The following is a 22,499-nucleotide window of genomic DNA, read 5'->3' on the forward strand; positions in this document are numbered from 1 at the left end:
TTTTTTTTTGGTTGTTGTTACACTGTTTATGTGCTAGGCATGCAGAATACTTCAGTGAACAGGATCTGATCCTTGGCTGTAACAGAACGCCCCCAGACCAGTGAGTCAATGACACTACTTAGGAAGCTGATGTTGGTGACTCTTTGGAGCTTCCCAGTCAAATGCTTGTTGTGCATCCTTTCCCACCTTCAGGAACCAACTTGACCTCAAAAAGTGCTCAGCCATTTCTGCCAGTCATCTCCCCCAGCACAGTAATTTTCTTAATTTTGTGATATGTCAAGGTGCCTACAATTATCCAAAAAAAAAAAAAAAAAACCAACCCTACAGAATATTACTGAAATTGAAACATGAAATTCATAAAATTTATTAAAATCTCTAGATTTATGAATTGTATTTGTTCAAATAGTCCTTTTTCTAGATGGGGAGAAACAAGAGTGGTCATGAAATCAAGCAAAATGATGAAAGGGACTTCTAAAGCATGGTGTACTCATCCACTCAGTGGAATATTTTATTCTCATTAAAAAGAATAAGCTGAATTTTATGGGCTTCCCAGGTGGCGCTAGTGGTAAAGAATCTCCCTGCCAGTGCAGAAAACATAAGAGACATGGGTTCAGTCCCTGGGTTGGGAAGATCCCCTGGAGGAGGGCATGACAACCCACTCTAGAATTCTTCCCTGGAGAATTCCATGGACAGAGGAGTCTGGTGGGCTACAGTCAATAGGGTCGCATAGAGTCAGACACGACTGAAGTGACTTATAAATAGCTATAGTAGAATCTCCAGGACATGATAAGGTGGAAATACATATGCATGTTAGCATTTCTTTAAAGCACGCACACAAATATACATTTGCTTTTATGTGTATAGAAATCTCTGGCGGGGTTCACCAGAAACTGGTTATGCTGGTGAGTTCTGTGGAGGAGAATGCATAGCTATGGAGCAGAGAGGAAAGAAGGTTAATATTCTCTGTATCCCCTTTTGTGCCTTTTGAATAATGAACTATGTGTGTGTATTACTTTTTCATAAAAAAAAAAAAAGAAGGCTTACATACGCACTCACACACATAGATACCCATGGTGATTTGTTAGGTTAAATGAACTGTTTCCTTAAATGAACTCTTGCCCTGCTCTTCTGTTTAGACAACAAAGGACCTATATAACTTTAATTATTTTTTTCTCTGGCATTAACATTTGATACTTATGTAAAGGAAGTAACCTTTGCTTTCTGTATCCTCCACAGGTTTGTTAAATCTGTGAAGGTTTAACAAAATGCCCATGAATTTTTTTGGATGCTCTTCCAATAAGAGATACATAAACAAATCAGTGTCTTCATTCAGCTAATTGGGGAAGGTGTTTTGTTCTGTGCATTTCAATCCCCACTGTCTTTAAGGCAGCTAATTACTGAGTTGTGTATTTGACCTTTTAAAAAGAAAATTCCCACTTAACGAGTACTAATTCCATCTAAACTTCATTTTCCGTTGCTTCCATGAAGCTGGTTCATCATTTTCTTGTCTGAATTTTCTGGTTTGCTTTGCAGGCCCCTTTTGGATCTGTGCCACATTGGTCTTTGCCATAGCAATCAGTGGGAATCTTTCCAACTTCTTAATCCATCTGGGAGAGAAGACGTACCACTATGTGCCTGAATTCCGAAAAGGTTGGTGAATCTTGACTTACCTGGAATGCTCTCAGTTGGTAACTGAGTTCTTGGACCCCCGTCTGTAGGTCCTGCAGCCCATTTTCCTGTCTAAGGGTTCAAAACTAATCATCCATCCATATAAATCCACGTAGGCTTTTTATCTTTTGTTAAAATAACCTAAACTGTTGCATTTTAACCATTTTTATGTGTGCAGTTCAGGGGCATTAAGTATATTCACAATATTGTGAATCTGTGTACTCTTCTGGAAAACTGTAAGGCAAGGCCCCATGGCAATCAGAATGTCTCCAAAGAAAAATGTACAAAATAAGTAAAAAGCAGTGTGTAGAAAAGTCTCCACTGTAGCATTATTTATATTATCCAACTCTTAGAAGCAGTCGGGGCCTTGTTATTTAAGGCATGACGACTCAGCTAGCTAGGTCTTGTAGCCATTAATTATGAAGCCCTTAGAACAACGTGGAGAACTCATAATCCAAACTTATGCCAGTGCTGTTAGCAGTTTTGTTACAGAGAAGTCTGCAGATGGTCAGGGCCGAGAAGGGAGAATGCAGAGGTCAGAGTGTCCTAGTGAGGATGGGCTTGTGGGTGCCATTCTTATTTTAAAACTGCCTTTCTAGGGACTTTCCCTGGTGGTCCAGTGGTTAGGATACTGTGCTTCCACTGCTGGGGGCCTGACTTTGATTCCTGGTTGGGAACTAAGATCCCACAAACTGTGCAGTGCAGTCAAAAAAATAAATAAAACAAAAATTCCTTTCATGTGGCAGTATTGGATAGCTGGGGGCAAAAAAACAGCTTTTAGGGACTTGCAGATGACAGCCACCCAAGGTAGGAGCGTTTGGCTGTGCAGGAGATTGGCCTTTGCCCCTCCTCTGTCCTCTCTCTCCCTCGCTCTGGCCCTGACGGCCTGCTCTCCTGTTGAGAAGCTGTGGAAGAGCATGTGCTTGGGCACCCAGCCATCGGCTCCTGCCTCCATCTTTACTTGCCGGCTTCTACGTTCTTGGGCAAATTCTTTCATCTCTCTTGACCTCAGATTGCTTGCCAGTGCAATGGGAATAAGAATATCTATACTATAGGGCTATTGTAAGAATAAAGAAGTGATGTCTGTAAAGAGGTTAGAATAGTGCCTTGTACAAAAAGAATTCGGTAAAACGAACTGTTGCTTTATATGTATGTACACATACCTGTGTGTCTACGGAATAATGTATTTACCTGTCTGTGTGTCCATGTAGCCTTCCTTTCCTCCCCATCCACTCTCCGTGCCTGTTTTCCCTTCTCTCCTCTATTATGGAGTCAGTCTCAACTCCCATTTGTTGAGTGACCTTGGTTTAAATTTAACTCAATCATTGTTATCCATGAGCTATCAATCTGCCTTTAAGTAGTTCAGTGGTTAAGTAAAGAAAAATAGGTAATGGATATTGCTGTAATGAATGGCTTGTGTTAATTTCTGTATCAGAGGTCTGTAGAAGTATATTGACAAAGAAGAGGAGTGAATCACCCTACCTGGGGGTGTGGAAGCTGGGAGGGAAGCGGGGAGGGCAGGGGACGGGGGTCCTTGTCTGTTCTTATTCCTGTTGGACTGGGCATCCCAGTGTCAGGGAGTCTTGGGATATATATGCTAGTAAGGTCGTCATTGACTCAATCAGTAAATATTTTTCCATTTTATGTAAAGAGTGTAAGTGACACATCCAAGGTCAGATCCTGCTTCCCTGCTTTTTCATTATTTGACCCTAACCAAACCACTTAGCTCTCTGATCTTATTTCCTCATCTCTAAAGATATAGTTTATATGAAATAATGTATTTATATATTAGTTAACAGTATAAAAAGTTTATTCTTGATTGGGCATTTATTATTTATCAGTGTTCTAAATATACCTGTTTTTACTCATTTAATTCTAATAGTCTTATAAGGTAGTGTGCCGTAATGATTCCCATTTTGCAGATGAGGATACTGAGGCAGGAAGGTTAAGTAACTCACCACCCAGGTTTACTCATCTATTAATATAAATGACAGAGCTGGGCTTCCCAGGTGATTCAGTGGTAAAGAATCCGCCTGCCTGGTAGGAGATCTGGGTTCAACCCCTGGGTTGGGAAGATCCCTTGAAGAAGGAAATGGCAACCCGCTCCAGCATTTCATGCCTGGGAAATGCCACAGACAGATCAGCCTGGCGGGCTACAGTCCATGAGGTGGCAAAGAATCAGACATGACTTAGGGACTAAACAACAGGTGGCAGAGGTAGGATTAGAGTCTGTATATACAGTCTGTAGCTCTGATTGTTACACAGCCTCACCTCTCAGTAAAGCTCTCAGTGTAATGCCTGACACCCAGCGGACAGCTGCAGTCACAGTAGCCGTTTCCTTCCTCTTCCTTTCGTTATTCAAGAAAAAGGCAGTAGATCAGCAAAATTACATTTGACTTAATGACAGAGTTACTTATATGAAAAAGCTGCTCTGGGAGCTGGAGAATGTTTTAGACAATCACGTATCTTACCCAGAGCCTGGCCATAGTGGCTAGGAGTGCTTTTGTTCTTGCCAAGAGCATTTGATGGATTACCTGCTGATTTTCACGTGGGAAGGGCTGGTGTTGTGGACTGAGCCACAGTTATGATCCTCCACTCCAGAAGAGTGAAGCCGAACCCTCTAGGGCATGTTGCTGCTAGGAAGGAGGAGGGACGGACAGTAAGTGATGCAGTGAACACTGCTGCTCTGAGGAGTCACTCAGTAGCATTTCCACCACAGAGACAAGAATTATTTAAAGAAGAAAGTGGAACTGGAGAATAGTTTAAGCAATTCATCAATGAGCTGAAACTCCCTGTTTCAGAGACAGAAGGAACTCTAAATAGCACACAGAACAAGTTAATCTGTTCCCAGGGTATTTTCATAAATTTGCTAAAGAAATCAGTGTCAGCTTTTGTTACATTAGGAAAGAGGACATGTTCTTCCAAGGGGATAGTCGACTTTGATTTGATTGAAATGCTCCGTGTATTTAAATACTTGTAGTGTGGTCCTCGAATGTATTTCAGTACATAATTCAGTTGTTTAATACTATTAGTTGTTAGTTATAAAGTGAATTATAGAAGCCGTAGGAGAGACTACTAGTCATCATCACAAAGACAGATGCTGAAGGAACATTGATTCAGCACATTTATCGAGCACCTGCTGCTTATTGGGTACCTTGCCAGGCTCAGGGGCCGAAACCAGGAAGACATCATCCCCTGACCCAGGGAGGCAGATGGACAGCCCTGCGGGAAGTAAGTCCAGTGGGTCCCAGAAGTCCCGTGACAGTGGAATTGCAACTTGTAACTTCTCGCCCTCAGTGTCCATCGCAGCCACAATCATCTATGCCTACGCCTGGCTGGTCCCTCTCGCACTCTGGGGTTTCCTTGTATGGAGAAACAGTAAAGTTATGAACATCGTTTCCTATTCATTTTTGGAGATTGTATGCGTCTATGGATATTCGCTCTTCATTTATATCCCCACGGCCGTAAGTACCACACTTACTCTGAGTGAGACCACAATTACTCAGCTGGCATCATTGTATCTAACCTAACACCGATGTGCATCTGAAAAAATACCCCTGGAATTTAGAAATTTTGTGGGAATGGGGGTCGGGGAGCCTAGTGCCTTCCCTGGATCTTGGGCCCTTCATCAGGGAAGCATTCCCCTCGGTCTCCACGCGGGTGGAATTTCTCTGGGCTGTGCTGGGAAACCCGAGTGGCAGCTAGGGCTCCACTGCTGACAGGCTCCCGGGCCTTTACGAGCACATGGGCCTGGAATGAACAAATGCCTCTCTGAACAAAGCCTCCCCACCCTCCTTTTCTTTCAGATACTGTGGATCATCCCCCAGAAAGCAGTCCGCTGGGTTCTAGTTATGATTGCCCTCGGCGTCTCGGGCTCTGTCTTGGCAATGACCTTTTGGCCAGCTGTCCGTGAGGACAACCGACGCATCGCATTGGCCACAATTGTGACGATCGTGTTGCTTCACATGCTGCTTTCTGTGGGCTGCTTGGTACGGTCTCATTCCGATGCTCTTCTGGTGTTCTTTAGATGCCATGCTAAGACCTCAAACTGTTAGACACCATGGTTCTTTAAAAGCTGGCTCCCTGGAATAGATATTGTTTTAAATAGGCTCTGCTGGATGAGAAATAATAGTCATGAGAATTTGGTTATAATCTCTGACTTTAACTAATTTCTTTTTTTTTCTGACTTTACCTGATTTCTGAAGTTTGGTTGAGATTTGGTGTCTGGCTAGAGGAAGTAGGGATGAATGAGTGTCTTCACGTAAGGCTGGAGATCAGGGGTCGGGGAGTTCCACCTCTGGATGCCTTTGCTGGGCTTTTGCACATACTCAGATGGTGAACTTGAGAATGAAGTCAAAATAGAAAAGAGAAGTTATCTTTAAGATGAACAACATTTAAAACAATGTTTAAGTTAATGTGTTAGGGTATCTTTTTAGGAAGAGCATGTACTTTTTGAGTCAGACACACCCAGGTTAAAGATCAGCTCTATCACTCACCAGCTGTGTAAACTTGGGCAGGGAACCTAACTTTTCTGAATCTCTTAATCTGTAACATGGGTATAATAGTTCTTGCCATAGAAAGTTGTTCTGAGGATAAAATAATACAGATAAAGCACTTAACCTAAAACTTGTCCCATAAATTCCCATAAATTAGGTCCATTTTCTTTGATCCTAAGGAGATATGGTTTTTTAATTTCTCTACACACTGTGTACGAAGTTTGCTGCCAGTAGCCTTAACCAGGCCTGGTATAGGTTTTTTAAAAATTCTGAGTCTACGAATGTTAAGGTCATTGATGCCCACAGGAAGATATCCACCATAGCACATGGCCAGACTGTTGGTCAGGCTTTGCAACAGGAGTTAATATATCTTTGGCACTGTTTGATCTTTAATATTTTCTCTAGACAATCATAGTCTCATTGAATGCTTTAATAAGATCTCAATACTTTATCATTCAACAAGTCTCATAGAAAGTGCCAAGTTCTGAAACAGAGGGTTGGTTGACATGCATTTTACTTGTGTCTAAGCTTTAACCCCTTGAGACAGAGGACTTGCAGCAGAATGACACACGTCATGTTTGGTACTTGGAACCTCTGGACTGATGCCTTCAAATGCTGTGACCCTCCTGTCTGCTGAGGAAGAATGTGCTTTTCATTGAAACTGACTTCTCTTGATGTAATGCCTCTCCTGGCATCTTCCCATCTCTGTTTTGAATTTTGTGTGTGTGTGTGTTACGTTCCTTGTTAAGAAGTTGGTGAAGGAAAGGAGGCAGGAGAAAGGTATTGCCATGTTCAGTTCTGTAAAGAATAGAGAGGAGCAAGGCAGACAGGGCTGCAGAGCAGGGAGGCAGTCTTTAATTTAATTCGGTACCTGTGGCCAGGATCTTTTACCTCCAATGCCTACTACTCCCTCTTGGGGTAAATGACACTGAAGTTAGGGTTTACCTGCCCATCTTACTACTCAGCAGTTTTCTAAAAGAGAGCATCATAACCAAGCAGAAAGGACACTAGACTGGGAACTCCCTGGCATTGAGAACTCAGGCTAGTGACTTAACTCAGAACCTGGGCTTCCTTGTCTGTCAGGGAGATTTGTATTTCATGGGCTTTAGTGAGACTCAGTGAAATGGCTGTGAAAACCCTTCACATACTGTGATAGTTTTTTTCAGATGTAAAGAAGTTATTAAAAGAGCCCTGGGTTATCAGAAATTGCCAGGGCCACTGTGTGGCCTGTTCTGCCGAGTCCCCCAGTAAGAGTGGTCCCAGGTCACAAAAAAGGATGGTGCCCCTTCATTGATGCCTCTCCCTCGTGGCTTCCCATCTTTCTCCTGAACTTCTTACGCATCACATACACAGACACAAACACACACACAGTCAGGCATGCGCATACACACAGATGCACACGCCTGGTTGAGAAGTTGGGGGAGAGAAGGAGGCAGGGGAAAAGACATTGCCCTGTCCAGTTCTGAGGGGCTCAGAGAAATGGGGCAGGTTGGATGGTGGAGCAGGGAGCCGATCGCAGGTCTTGGAGGGGAGGCACAGTTTTCTCTCCTCGAGGAAGGGAACTGTCTGTTTAGCCAGGAGATCACTGTGCTTGGGTTCTGTTGTCCACCCTGGAGATGGCCTCCTCCTGTCTTTTCTGGGGGAGATGCACAATGCAGGAGGGTGGAGGCAGACGTTAGGAGACAGGTTTTAGTCTCAGCTCCATCACTCCTTGCTTTTTTGCTTACTAGTTCGCCCCTCTGCACCCTACCTCCTCACTTAGAAGAAGTAAAGACATGGTAACATTTTTGCTGTTGTAAGGATGAATGATGCATACAGTTATCATCATTGTATGGGAGAAAAAGTATCAGGGGAGTTATTGGAGCTGAGGGGCACCGGCTGAACTGGACAGCTTGGCCTTCTACTCTCCAACAGAAAACGTGAAATGGTGTTTTTGCTTCAGTGAAGTGAAGTGTATGACAGCCCTACACCTTCCAAGGGCTCCTTGGCGCTTGTACCTGTTCCTGATCTCTAAGTTGATCCTGGAATACACGTGGCAGGGATGACTAAGGAGGCACTAGAGTAGGTACTAGAGTAGGCAATAGAGGGTGCGTTCTTAGCTGGTATGTTTGGAGATGCCCAAACCTATTGGTTCCTCTGCAGGATACAGTCTGTAGGGTCGCAGAGTCGGACATGACCGAAGTGACTGAGCATGCATGCAAGCCTATGTTTGAGGTGGTTACAGCTACAGACAGAATGTCTTTGCCCTGTTGTTTGTGAAATTAATTAGGGATTATTTTTACAGTCCTTTCATTCTACAGATAAGACTTGTCCAAAGTCATAGTGTGAGTTCCTAGCAGAGCAAGGTTTAGAACCTGGGCTTCCCGGCTAGTTCTGTCTGGGGAGGCTTTCCTCCAGGAGCCTTGGAAGAGAGTCGCTGTTCTCGCCTCCTGGGGGCATCTTGGCCCAGAGCACCTGTGAGTTAACAAACGCGGGCAGTGTGGCCTGGCCTCTGCTCGGGTTAACACCATTCTTCTCCTCCTTCAGAAAACAGCTGCTGGAAGGGGCGCTGGGTAGGAAGGCTTTCAAAACTAATAGCATTTCTCCAGGGACGTGACAAACTAGAGGGAGTCTGCAGCTAGAAACTTCTTCTGAAATGGACTGTTGAAGTGCTAACTTGAAATAGAAAGTGCCTTGGGGAAACTCCAGTGCGATGTGTTGGCGCCCCCTTCTGGCGGATAGAGGGTAAAGCTGGTGAGATGGTTCTTGGTGATTTTTTATCTTTTTCACCTTCCCGAGGTCCCTGCTCCAGGCAGGAATGAAGCGCAGGCAGTGGTCACGGATTTATTAATGGGTTCACCTGTCCTTTGAACAACCCTCATTCAAGGCTATGAGTCTGGTATTTTCCTGGGCTCACATTAGGCTTCTCAGACACCAAAACAGGTGGGAAGATCCTCCTTAATGTTTTCCAGTCTTCCACCTCCTTCTGATTTTTGACAGTTAAATTGTAGGTGGTGAGTGGAAGCACTTATCAAACCTTTCATTTCCAGGCTGAAGAATTAAGAGGTAAAGGCTGCCCAGCCCTTTCTTTGAAAGGTCTTTAGAGGGAGCCGACTGGTTTAGCAGCAGCCTGTCTCGGTTCAGTTCATTAAGTATTGATTGTATACACAGTGCGCCAGGCCCTGCATGAGGGGCTGGTGATGCGGAGACAAGAAGGACACGGTCTTTAGAGGAGCGGCTGTGTGATTAACAACTTGAGCTTTGCAGTTGGAAAGACGGACCTTTGAGTCCTGCCTGCATCTCTTGCTGCCATGTGTGCCTGGTCAGATGACAGCCTGCCTGAGCCTCACTTTCTTCATCTGTCAGAGGAGAGTGATGAGAACAACCTTACCAGGCTGTTATGAAGATTGAGTCATAGGTAGCAAGTGCTTAATAAATGGTAGCAAAATTTTAAAAGGCATGCAGTCGAGTACAAGATAGAAATAGAGACAGGTCAGTGATGACCAGAGCGGTGGGGAAAATGTAGGGGCCACGAGAGCCCAGAAGTGCTCTTAGCGTGGAATCTAGGACATTGACCTGGACCATTATTTTTTAACTCTCCTCCTGGGTCTCCTTTTCCTGCAGGCCTACTTTTTTGATGCACCAGAGATGGACCATCTCCTAACAAGCACAGCTGCCCCAAACCAAACAGTTGTAGCAGCCAAGTCCAGCTAAAGAGGAAAGCAAGAAAGTATCTTTCATCTTCTCGCTGTGAGGTACGGTAGCAATGGGCAGGGACATCAATCCTGTTGTTAACATCAAACACCAAGAGGCCTGGGCCCTTTTATCCATCAGAACGGTCCAGTGTGGTGTGTGTGCACACACGTGTCCATGTGTATGTCCTCTTGGTGAGGCTTCAGTTGGGAAGTCTACTCATCTGGCTTTATCCATTTGGGAAACTTGACTAACACTTTTACTTTCACTCATCTGTCTTTATCCGTTTGGGAAACATGAGCTCCCAGATTCTTCTGTAAGAGAAGTTCCTGCCTTTTGGATCCAGCATCTTCTCTACTCCCTGTCCCCTCCCTAGCAACACAATATAGATTTATTCCATTTGATTACAGTCTGGTCGTTCTCTCTAGTTTCCCTGTGACTTTCTCTGAGGCTGGCCTCAGACCCTGAGTATGACCCCTCTTTAATTACTCATGCTGTTCTCTGAAGGTTACCAGTTCTCATGCCTGGTTTGTTTTCGGGCCTCTTTGATGATTCCACTGTCGGTGGTTAGCCTAGGGTGTCAGAGTACAGGAAGAGGACCCTGATCCTCCTCGGCTGGTCTCTCGCCTCCGCCTCCCACTCCTCAGTATTCCGAGCCTGCAGCCTTGCTGAGTTGCTGCCATCACCGGAACGCATCCTGCCTTTGCACTAGCCGATCTAGTCATCTGAAGTGTTCCTTCCCTTCCAGCAGTCATTGCTTACCTTGTGATCCCATTAACGCCCTCTATTATATGTCACTTTTTTAAAAGATTTTTTTTTGACCATTTTTAAAGTCTTTATTGAATTTGTTATAATATTGCTTCTGTTCTGGATTTTTGGCCACAAAGCATGTGGAATCTTAGTTCCCTGACCAGGGATCAAACCTGTACCCCTTGCATTTTGAAGGTGAAGTCTATTTTTTTAAATTGGAGTACAGTTGCTTTACAGTGTTGTGTTAATTTCTGCTATGCAGCAAAGTGGATCAGCTATACATATACATATATCGCCTCTTTTTGGAGTCTGTCTGCCACAGGCACATACTTGCATTTACAAAGACTGTTGTCAATCCATGTAGTAACTATTAAAGCTTAATTCCTTACTTTTTGATGAGAAAGAAATATTCATCAGTGTTCTAATATTTTCCTTCCACTACCTCAGCGGGTTGTTTTTCGGGGCCTGCTGCCTTAGAATGAGCATGTGGTAGCTTGTTTGCATAACTGTTTGTCTGCATGCTTGGTCCAGCTCATCCTGCAAATGGACTCCATTAACTGTTAGCAGAGAAAGCCTCAGGGCAGGATCTGAGGTCCATGGGGAAGGGACTCTTGTTTCACTTCCACTCCCAGGTCTTGGCCTAATGCCCACCTGGCGCAGACATAGCAAATGCTTCAATACTGTTGAGTAGATGGAGGTGACTTTGTAGGATTCAGGCAAGAGTCACATATGGGCTTTTACCCAGAGGTGTCTTGGCTTGCTGAGTCCTGGATCACCATTTACACTCTCACTCGAAGTTTATTTGAGGCACTGGGGATCTAGGAAATCAGCTACAGTCTGCCTCAAGGCACCTTGGTCCATGGGTAAAACAGCTCATCAGATAAGGACCAGGCAGTGGGCCAGGCTATGTGAGAAGTGCCATGGCCAAGCTGTTAGTTGATGGGCACTGTGGGAGCACAGAAACGCTGACTCATTTGGCCTGGGGGAAGACTTCACAGAGAGGGTCTTGCTTGAGCAGAAGCAATTGGTTACCCGTTTTTCTGAAAAGAGCAGTTGGCTTTCTGTGGTTTTTGGGAGAGTGAAGATGCAGGCCATTCACTGAGACACTGCGATGTGCTGTGGACTCACATCACCTCGAACAAGAAAACCTGAGCCCAGATGCAGAGGGACGGAGGTGGAGGACACATAGCTGTCTGGCTGTCTGCCTTGCCTTGAAATACCTGATATCAACCTGGAGAGGGGCTCTTGCAGCCTGCTCCTGGGCTGGGACTTCCTTCCATACATTTTGGTTATGATGTCTCCAGACCAAGTGGCCCAGGTGCTGACAACCTTAAGAAAGTCAGAAACTGGCATCTGGGAAGAGCCTAGCCCTCAGGGCCCTTGCTGACCTCCCATCCTGATTTTCACAGATTCGGGGTCTCTGGGCTTTGCTGAAATCTATAAACTTGGGTGTCAGTGTCTCCATTTGGGTGTCCAGTCTCTAATCACCTCTACAGCCCTCCGCTCTACCAGCTGAACTATCGAAGGGTGCTGGTGTCAAGACTCTAAATGAGATAGTGACAAACAGTTTCTTTGGAGCCTCCCTGGCAGAAGTATCAATTGCTTTGTCAATGAGAAGGGCTGCCCAGAGCCCCGAGCCCTGCAGATTTATGAGCTGACTGTGCTTCCCACTGTAATCTCTGGACTTCCAGCTTTCAGGGGTGTGGGGGGGGGGGGATGACTTTTTATCTTGCAGATAACCTTCCTCATGTAAATCTGTGCATTGGAGGGCTTAGCCTGAAAGGAATTTCTGGGAGAGCATTAACCCCTTCTCTCCCTGGAACCTCAGGATCATAGAGGAGCCTCTGATTACTTTTAATCAGGGATGCTACCCCTACATAAGTCGTTGGGATATTATAAAGGATATTTGACTTTCTTCTTTCCTTTCTTCCTTCCTTTGTTCTTTCCTTCCTGTTTTATATATATTTATCAGGTGGCTCAGATGGTAAAGAATCTGCCTGCAATGCAGGAGACCTGGGCTCAATCCCTGGGTTAGGAAGATCCCCTGGAGAGGGCATGGCAACCTACTCCAGTATTCTTGCTTGGAGAATCCTCATGGACAGAGGAGCCTGGTGGGCTACAGTCCATGGGGTCACAAAGAGTTGGACACGACTGAGTGACTAAGCACACAGCACGTCACCTTAGAGCCAGTGCTATTTCTTCTCTGAGCCAGGACCCTGGTGAACCTAGGGAGTCTTACTTTGACTTGAGGGATGGAGTGTCTGAAGGACCATATCTAGACTAGAACTGCCTTCCCCGGGGCAATGACAAGTGGTTCTATCCAGAGGAGGGCGACTGCCATATAATTATACTGCTGTGTGATATGGGCTTTATTAAGAGATGAGCAGAGGGCTTCAGGAAACTCCTTTGTAATTAAAACCCTCCTGATTTGATACCCAGGGTTTACATGCAATTATCCTTTCACTCACTCAAGTCAAGAGTTCATTTCATAAGCCAAAGGTTCAAATGTTTTTACTAGGTTTACACACATCTGCTCTTTTATTCTGAAATCAGCTTTAACTCAGTGCTATAATCCCCTTTAACACAGCATCCAAACTGCATGATTTCACAGCATAGCTAACACTATTTTTTACAGCCCCTTATTCTTTTCCACACCATGTCTGCAGTGTCCCTTCCTAGAGAACCCATTTTCCATTCCTGGGCTATTTCTTTCTCAGTTTTCTTCTTTGTTCCCTTTCTTTGAGGAAAATTGGAAGAACCTGCAATGGCAAGTGGGTCAACACAATAACTTTTATTCTTTTATTTGATTTACTTAGTGGAAAATGTGTTGTTGTTGTTCAGTCACCAAGTTGTGTCCAACTCTTTGTGACCCCATGGACTGTAGCACTCCAGGCTTCTCTGTCCTCCACTATCTCCCAGAGTTTGCTCAGATTCATGTCCATTGAGTTGGTGATGCTATCTAACCATCTTATCCTCTCCCATCCCTTTCTTCTTTTGCCTTCAATCTTTCCCAGCATCAGGGTCTTTTCCAGTGAGTTGGCTCTTCATATCAAGTGACCCAAGTATTGAAACTTCAGCTTCAGCATCAGTCCTTCCAGTGAATACTCAGGGCTGATTTTCTTTAAGATTGACTGGTTTGATCTCCTTGCAGCCCAAAGGACTCCCAAGAGTCTTCTCTAGCACCGCAATTCAAAAGCATCAGTTCTTCAGCCCTAAGACTTCTTTATAGACCAACTCTCACATTCATACATGACTAATGGAAAAACCATAGCTTTGACTATACGGACCTTTGTTGGCATAGTGATATCTATGCTGTCTAGGTTTGTCATAGCTTTCCTTCCAAGGAGCAAGTGTCTTTTAATTTCATGGCTGCAGTCACTGTCTACAGTGATTTTGGAGCCCAAGAAAATAAAATCTGTCACTGTTTCCACTTTCTCCCCTTTTACTTGCCATGAAGTGATGGAACTGGATGCCATGATCTTGGTTTTTTTTAATGTTGAGTTTTAAGCTGGCATTTTCACTCTCCTCTTTCAGTCTCATAGACTGAATTGTATAACGAATCTCTAAGTACCCCTCCCCTCTTTTACTTTCAACAGTTGTCAACTCACAGCCAGTCTTGTCTCATCCACATACCCATATATTCTCCATCTCTTTTCCATGTATTATTTGGATGCAAATCTAGAACATCCTGTTCTTTCATACATAAGCATTTATATTCTGTATCTATAAAAGATACTCTTTTCAGAGACTTCCCTGGCGGTCCAGTGGTTAGGATTCTGCACTTTCACTGCCATGACCCTGGGTTTGATCCCTGGCCAGGGAACTAAGATCCCACAAGCCATGTAGTGTGGCCAAAAATAAACATAAAAGGCTAAAACAATCTTTAAAAAAAAAAAAAATATATATATATATATATATATATACATACACACACACACACACACACACACACACACACACCCTTTTCAAAACCTAGCTATAGTACCATAATCACATTTTAAAAATCATAATTCTTTAATATCAAATACATTCAGTGTTTGAATTTCATATTGCAACTGGGTAGTGTATCTCTTAAATGCCTTTTATTTATTTTTAAAATTATTAATTTATTTATTTGACTGCACTGGGTCTTCATTGCAGCACACAGGGTCTTTGATCTTCTTTGCAGCATATGGGATATTTTAGTTGCAGCATATGGGATCTGGTTCCCTGACCAGGGATCAAACCCAAGCCCCCTGCATTGGAAATGCAGAGTCTTAGCCACTAGACCACCCGGGAAGGCACCTTAAATGCCTTTTTTTTTCTTTTTAATTGGAGGATAATTGCCTTTAAAAATATTGCCATTTAATTTAATTTAATTAATTGCCTTTTAAATTATAGAGTTCTATTCCATCTTTCTGTTTCTCTTTTCTTTTGCCATTTATTTGTCGAAAGCTCATTTATCATGGATTTTGCTGATTGTTTTTCCATGGTATTATTTAACATATAACTCTGTCCTCTGTTTTCTGTGAGTTGATGGTTGTATGTAAAGGTTTGATCAGATTCAGATATGTTGTTTTTTTTGGCAAGACTACCTGATGTGTGCTGTAAAATTCTTCCATCCATAAACTCATAATGTCTAATTATCTCTCTTTTGATATTAGGAGCCATTAATAAGCTATGCTTAGATTCATTAATTCAGTAGGGGCTTTAAAACAGTGATATTTCAATTCTATCTTTCTTCCTTTATTAACTAGAATATTTCTTTAATAAAAATTTCCTTTCATCTGTTTGGGTGTCCATTGATACAGCTTATGTATAAGAAAAGAAAGATAAATGATTTTTTTCTTTTTGACCTGCTTTCAAAACTGTCTTTGGTTCACTAGGACTCTGCAGCAATGACCAATTAGTTTCAGGCCATTGCAAATATTATGCTTATTGACGCTCAGATTGTCCTATATTTGAACACCAGTTGGCCCCTGGGTCTTGTTGGCACAACTCTAGGAGTCTCTGTTAACTGCCTTTGCTGTCTGTTATAACCAAATGTTCTCGGCTCATTTTGAACTTTTCCTGTTCCAGATCCAGACTGAGCCATTTCTCTAAGGACTTCTGGTTCCATTCAGTGGGGAAATAGAATTTTCAGGTCACAATCTGGATGCCAGTGTTGCTTGTTGCAATTGGCTTGGTCATTGTCTTCAGGCCTTTTCAATGTGTATGATTGTTGTTTGCTTGATAGAACAGACATTGTGAGTTCATATTGATACTTCCAATTCCTGTTTAGTACTACAGAGTTCTTACCAAATTGCTTTCATCATATATTCATATCTCCTTCCTCCTGTATTGAGGATTTCACTTCTCACTGATACCATTGGTGATAGAATTGGACTGCCACATAAGCGCGTGCTTAGATGCTCAGTCGTGTCCAACTCTTTGGGGCCCTGTGGACTGCAGCCCACCAGGCTCTTCTGTCCATGGGATTCTCCAGGCAAGAATACTAGAGTAGGTTGCCAGTTCTTCCTCCAGGGGATCTCCTGACCCAGGAAATGAACCCAAGTCTCCTGCATCTCCTGCACTGGCAGGTGGATTCTTCACCACTACACCACTTGGGAAACCCACCACATAAGTACTTACCTGTTTTATCCACTGTGCACTTAGAATAATCTAGCAATAAAAGTTCCAAACTACCTTTAATTACTGGAAATGTTACTTTAAACTCTTTGAAGGGAATTCCCTGGCAGTCCAGTGGTTAGGACTCAGTGTTTTCACTGCTGGGGCCCAGGTTCAATCCCTGGTTGGGGAACTAGGATCGCACAAACTGTGCAGCGTGGCACAAAGAAGATTAAACAATTAAAATAGAATCTTTGAAGTTTTTTTCAAAGTTCTAGAGTGTGCTTTTTCCTCCCTTGTCTGCTTGGAAACTTCCTATTTATTCTTTAGGACCTACTTCAGATATTCTATCCTTGATGAAGTTTTGCTTTACTTCTCCAGATAATATTACTTACTTATTTCTCTGGGCTATGGTAGAGCTCTTGGTATGTTTCTCTTTTATGGCCATTTTCTTATTATCTGTGATTTCATAGACTGAGAGTTCCTTGAGGTCAGAGATTTATTTACCATTATAGCCCCAGCATTCAGCAGGCATTTGGGGAAAGCTTGATTTTGAACAAGGGAGGATTATATACATAGGGGAGATCAGTCCTGGGTGTTCATTGGAAGGACTGATGCTGAAGCTGAAACTCCAATACTTTGGCCACCTCATGCGAAGAGTTGACTCATTAGAAAAGACCCTGATGCTGGGAGGGATTGGGGGCAGGAGGAGAAGGGGACAACAGAGGATGAGATGGCTGGATGGCATCACCGACTTGATGGGCATGAGTGAGTAAAGTCTGGGAGTTGGTGATGGACAGGGAGGCCTGGCGTGCTGCGAATCATGGGGTCCCAAAGAGTCGGACACGACTGAGTGACTGAACTGAACTGAACTGAACATGGCATTCAAAACTTGGATCATTTGCCAAGTTGCTTGGAAACTCTTGTTCTTCATTGAGGACTGGGCCCCTAGTGAATAATGGAGATAGGTCCTTACCTTCCCAGATTTTACAGCCCAACTTCTTCTTTTTTAAAAAATTTATTTGGCTGCTCCGAGTCTTAGTTGCAACACACAGGCTCTTTGATCTTTGTTGTGGCATGTAGGATCTAGTTCCCCAACCAGGGATTGAATCCCCAGGCCCACCCTCTGCGTTGAGAGCAGGGAGTCTTAGCCACTGGACCACCAGGAAAGTCCCCCACGGTCCAACTTTATATCGCCTGCATCACACAGACTAGCAGGCCTTGCTAAGTTAAAGAGAGAATCCAGATAATATTCTGATTGGAATACCTCAGATGAGGCAGTTGTCTGACATTGTCCAGCTTGGATGCAAGGATGGGGCCAGGAGGGGAGCAGGGCATGCCACAGAGGGCCTACCACAGTGGGGAGAAGTGACCAGGAGTCAAGTCTTAGGCCTGAAAGTGGCAAAAGAGCCCTGGCTGATGGTGACATTATGGACCACATCTGGCCCAAAAGGTATCCTACTTGCTATCCTCAGCCTAAGTGCCAGGAATTCCAGCCTCTGCCCCACAGGCCACCTAGTAACAGTTAGCAGTGGGAGGAGGGAATTTTCTGTCTTCATGTCATTTTCCAGTCTTGACATTAATTTGGAACAGACAGCTAGAAAGATAAGAAAAACAGAATTTTTCATGACTTCCCTGTGGGCTGGCTTGTCCTTACCTTTATTTGGCATTTCAGAACCCAATGCCGATGTTTACCAGAAGGCCAATCAGGACTTTAGGTTCTGTCCTTCCATCACATTATACCATCTCCCCTTCTCTAAGTACTTTTCACAGCTCTTTGGTTGGCCACTTTTCTCTTTTCTCGAGCAGGTAGATTTAGGCAGATCTCCCCTGTCTCAGCATCACCCTTGTTGTGTGTTTAAATGCTGACCCTGATTGTGACATTTCCCCTGATGAGGTCCTCAGGGAGGCCTGGCTCATTCTCTTAGGAGGAAGGCCATGCATTAGGAACCCCTCTCTGCCACATTCATCTTTCCTGGGTTTGACCATATCTCTACCTCTCTTTCCAAGTTCCCATTTCTTGCAAATCCTCAACCAAGTGTACCAACAGATGCCACAGATTCATCATGTTCAAAATTAAACTCATCTGCCCAACAACTAGATCTTCTTACATTTTCCTGTCTTAGTGAATGGCACTACCATCCACTCCTGACTCCAGACTAGGTTTGATGCTTTATCATGCCCTTTCACTGTACCTGTCTTCCTTGGTAGCTCAGACAGTAAAGCGTCTGCCTGCAATGTGGGAGACCTGGGTTCGATCCGTGGGTCAGAAGATCCCCTGGAGAAGAAAATGGCAACCCCCTCCAGTATTCTTGCCTGGAAAATCCCATGGACAGAGGAGCCTAGTAGGCTACAGTCCATAGGGTCGCAAAGAGTCAGACACTACTGAGTGACTTCTCTTTTCTTTGTACCTTGCATAAATTGTGTTTTATATATTTGCTTATCCCATAGTTTCCCCTGCTGGACTGTAAGTTTCTTCAGAGTTAGAATCATGTTTTGCCTTATTATCATTGTATTCAGTGCTTGGCACATGAGTCCTCCATCAGTATTTGTTGGATAAATTAAGAAATCTATGGAGGAATTTCCTGGTGGTCCAGGGGTTGGGACTCTGCACTTTCACTGCTGAAGGCCCAGGTTCAATCCCTAGTCGAGGAACTAAGATTCCGTAAGCCACAAAGCATGGCTGAAAAAAAAAGAAATCTACCTAGCCACTCAAGCTAGAAACCTCAGCATCAATGTAGATTCCTTCCTCTTAATGTCCACATCTTACCTGTCAGCAGAACTTGTCTATGCTACCTTGGAAATATTTCTCAAATCTGCCCTATTAGTACCGTATCCAGCGTTAAGGACCTGATCATCTCACATCTAGACTACGGTAATAGCTTGATGGGTTTCTCTGTCTCATTTTTTTTCCTCCTTCTGATTTATCCTATATGTAGCTCAGTCATGTCCAACACTTTGTGATCCCATGGACTGTAGCCATTGAATTCTCCAGGTAAGAATACTGGAGTGGGTTGCCATTCCCTTCTCCAGGGGATCTTCCCGACCCGGGGATTGAACCCAGGTCTCCCGCATTGCAGGCAGATTCTTTACCTGCTGAGCCACCAGTGGGTGTTATGTAGCTATGAGGGTCTTTAAAATTTATAAATCAGACTAAGCCTTTGACTGCATCACTCTTCTACTTAAAAACTAATTTATTTTTGGCCTCCTGTCATCTAAAGAAGAAAATCCAAACTCCCTGTATTGCCACAGTCTATCCCTAATCTACTTATCCTGCCTCATATCCTGCCATTGTCCCCTGTATAGCCTTATGCTTGTTGTTGTTCAGTTGCTTAGTCATGTCTGACTCTTTGTGACAACATGGACTGCAGCACACCAGGCTTCCTTGTCCTTCACCATCTCCTGGAGCTTGCTCAAACTCGTGTCCATTGAGTTGGTGATGCCATCCAACCATCTCGTCCTCTGTTCACTCCTTCTCACCCTACCTTCCATCTTTCCCAGCATCAGGGTCTTTTCAAATGAGTCAGCTCTTCACATCAGGTGGCCAAAGTACCAAAGCTTCAGCTTCAGCATCAGTCTTTCCAATGAATATTCAGGGTTGATTTCCTTTAGAATTGACTGGTTTGATCTCCTTGCTATCCAAGGGACTTGCAAGAGTCTTCTCCAGCACCACAGTTTGAAGGCATCAATTCTTTGGCACTCAACCTTTTTTTATTGTCCAGCTTTCACATCTGTACATGATTACTGGAAAAACCATAGCTTTGACTAGATGGACCTTTGTTGGAAAAGTACTGTCTCTGCTTTTTAATATGCTGTCTAGGTTGGTCATAGCTTTTCTTCCAAGGAGCAAGCGTCTTTTAATTTCATGGCTGCAGTCACCATCTGCAGTGATTTTGGAGCCCAAGGAAATAAAGTCTGTCACTATTTCCATTGTTTCCCCATCTATTTGCCATAAAGTGAAGGGACTGGACGCCATGATCTTAGTTTTCTGATTGTTGAGTTTTAAGCCAACTTTTTCACTCTCCTCTTTCACTTTCATCAAGAGGCTCTTCAGTTCTTCTTCACTTTCTGCCATAAGGGTGGTATCATCTGCATATCTGAGGTTATTGATATTTCTCCCGGCAATCTTGATTCCAACTTGTGTTTACATAAACACAGTCATCTCTCAGCTCCTGAATCTTTTTCTCTCCCTCCATATTTCTTTTTATTTTCTTTTTGACTGTGTGTGCAGCATGTGGGGCTTTAGTTCCATGACCAGGGATCAAACTTGTGCGCCCTGCGGTGGAAGCATGGAGTCTTAACCACTGGACCACCAGGAAAGTCCCTTCCATATTTCCTTTTTTTTTTTTTTTTCCATATTTTCTTTTATCTTTTCTCCTCTAGCACCAAACAGAGCAGTCACAAAGAAGAGTTTGAGGAGACTGGGTGAAGGTAGCTTTGGGATCTGTGTCAGAGGAAGTCACTGGGTTTCCAAAGAAATGGAGAAAAACTTTCTTGGTTCTACTTGACTTAGTCTGTGTGGCAATACCAGAGACCAAGCTCAAGTAGAAATGGAGAAAAACTTTAAAATGTCATCTCCGATCTAGCAGTAAGTCTTCCCCGTAACCTGTAAATCAGGACTCAAAGCTCTAGGTTTGGTGAGCTGGTGGCTGCAGACTGCTCTGGTGTTGAAGTTATCTCTCTGAATCCTTCCTTTGTGGGGGCATCTTTGTCTTGAGAATGACTCTTTTTGCTCTTCAGTTCTCTTCGATGGGTTTTGGAGTGTGGCTCTTTTGGACATGGCATCTGCTGCAGGAAAGCAGAACAAGCAAAGCCATCAGGAAGACGGATGGAATGGCCCCAACACCCAGCATGTGGGGGGTGCCACACTGAAGCCTCATCATCACCTATTTAACAAACAAGAGTTAAATGTGGTTGAGTGGAGACCCGGGTCGTTCAGCTCTTCGTTGTGCTGTGGGTTGTCATTGTGACTGTGCGCTGATTGGGGAGAAACACAAGGGGATGGGAGCTACTTTGGTGCCTGGCATTTGCCTCGCACAGTCACGTGGTGTGCTTCGCATTAGGTACGCCCTTAGTCCCTGAGATGGTTCCATCCTAACTGGGTGCTTGTCTCTGGGTTGTGTACAGATTACCCAGGTGAGCCTCTGCTCCCCTTGCCGTCCTCAAGTGGCCAAACAGTGTGAACTTTGCTTTGGATTCATAGTCTGAAAATTTGTCTTTGGTGACCTGACTGTGGGCAACTGAATCTAATGGTTGCAAAATAAATACAAAATGCAAATAATAATAATAATGTCTGTGTCTGTACTTCATGACTTTGACCTCAGGTTCTTCTTTGATGTATTACTGTCAGCCTGCGGCAGGCTGCTGGGAGTCTTGATTTCATGTGCTAACTTTTGGAGTGTTGCGGTTAGAATGAACATCAGAATTTTTCCTCCTCCAAGTATTGAACAGTGCATTTGAAGAACTTGCTTACCAGGACCTTCCTAGTGGTCCAGTGGCTAGGATTCTGTGCTGTCGGTGCAGGGGGCCCAGGTTTGATATCTGGTCAAGGAACTAGATCCCACCTGCCTCAACTAAGGGTGCGCATGCTGCAAATGAAGATCTCATGTGCTGCAGCCAAGTAAATAAATATTAAAAAAGAAAAGAACATTTTACCTATTACCTATTTTGACATACACATTTTGGAAAATCCTTTTAGAGCCCTTTGAGTGCCTCTTCCAGGTGGTATTACTTCCTGGCTAGCGTTCATGAAAGGGAGAAACCAGTGACACCTCAAAGACACTTTTTTATACTTTGTGTTTAAAATGCATACCATCCACACCTGAGTTTCTGCCAGGTCAGGATTGCTGATTGCCCTCTGTTTCTGTTGTCCTCTTTAGCACCAGAGTTCCCTGTGTATTTGTGTATCGTGTCATGTGTATTCGAGACAGCTGCAAAGACGCGTTTGGAGTTAGAAGGCTGATAATGCAGGTAATCTCCTTGGATTGCAAGGAGATCAAACCAGTCAATCCTAAAGGAAATCAATCCTGAATATTCATTGGAAGGACGGATACTGAAGCTGAGGCTCCTATACTTTGGCCACCTGATGTGAAGAGCCAACTCACTGGAAAAGACCCTGATGCTGGGAAAGATTGAAGGCAGGAGGAAAAGGGGGTGACAGAGGATGAGGATGGTTGGATGGCATCACTGACTCAATGGGCTTGAGTTTGGGCAAACTCTGGGAGATGGTGAAGGACAGGGAAGCCTGACATGCTGCAGTCCATGGAGTAGCTAAGAGTTGGACATAGCAACTAAACAACAACACAGAGATAAAGAAAGCTGTGCACA

At 43.9% G+C, this 22,499-nt stretch overlaps 1 protein-coding gene across 4 annotated transcripts in view; it reads left to right on the forward strand.

The window, feature by feature from the left end:
* The window catches only part of YIPF1 (Yip1 domain family member 1), a 34,724-nt gene extending 12,452 nt beyond the window's left edge, over positions 1-22,272 (forward strand). The window contains exons 6-10 of one of the 4 annotated variants that reach the window (XM_043461264.1): positions 1,534-1,650; positions 4,966-5,132; positions 5,475-5,657; positions 9,768-9,898; positions 22,052-22,272. In XM_043461264.1, coding sequence (XP_043317199.1) covers positions 1,534-1,650; positions 4,966-5,132; positions 5,475-5,657; positions 9,768-9,857 — 557 coding nt within the window. In that variant the 3' untranslated portion in view covers positions 9,858-9,898; positions 22,052-22,272. The other 3 variants (XM_043461266.1, XM_043461265.1, XM_043461263.1) reach the window with 3 other exon arrangements.
* The last annotated feature ends 227 nt before the right edge of the window (positions 22,273-22,499 follow it).

This window comes from Cervus canadensis, chromosome 2, assembly GCF_019320065.1.
Source record: "Cervus canadensis isolate Bull #8, Minnesota chromosome 2, ASM1932006v1, whole genome shotgun sequence".
In the NCBI taxonomy this organism is placed as follows: Eukaryota; Metazoa; Chordata; class Mammalia; order Artiodactyla; family Cervidae; genus Cervus; species Cervus canadensis.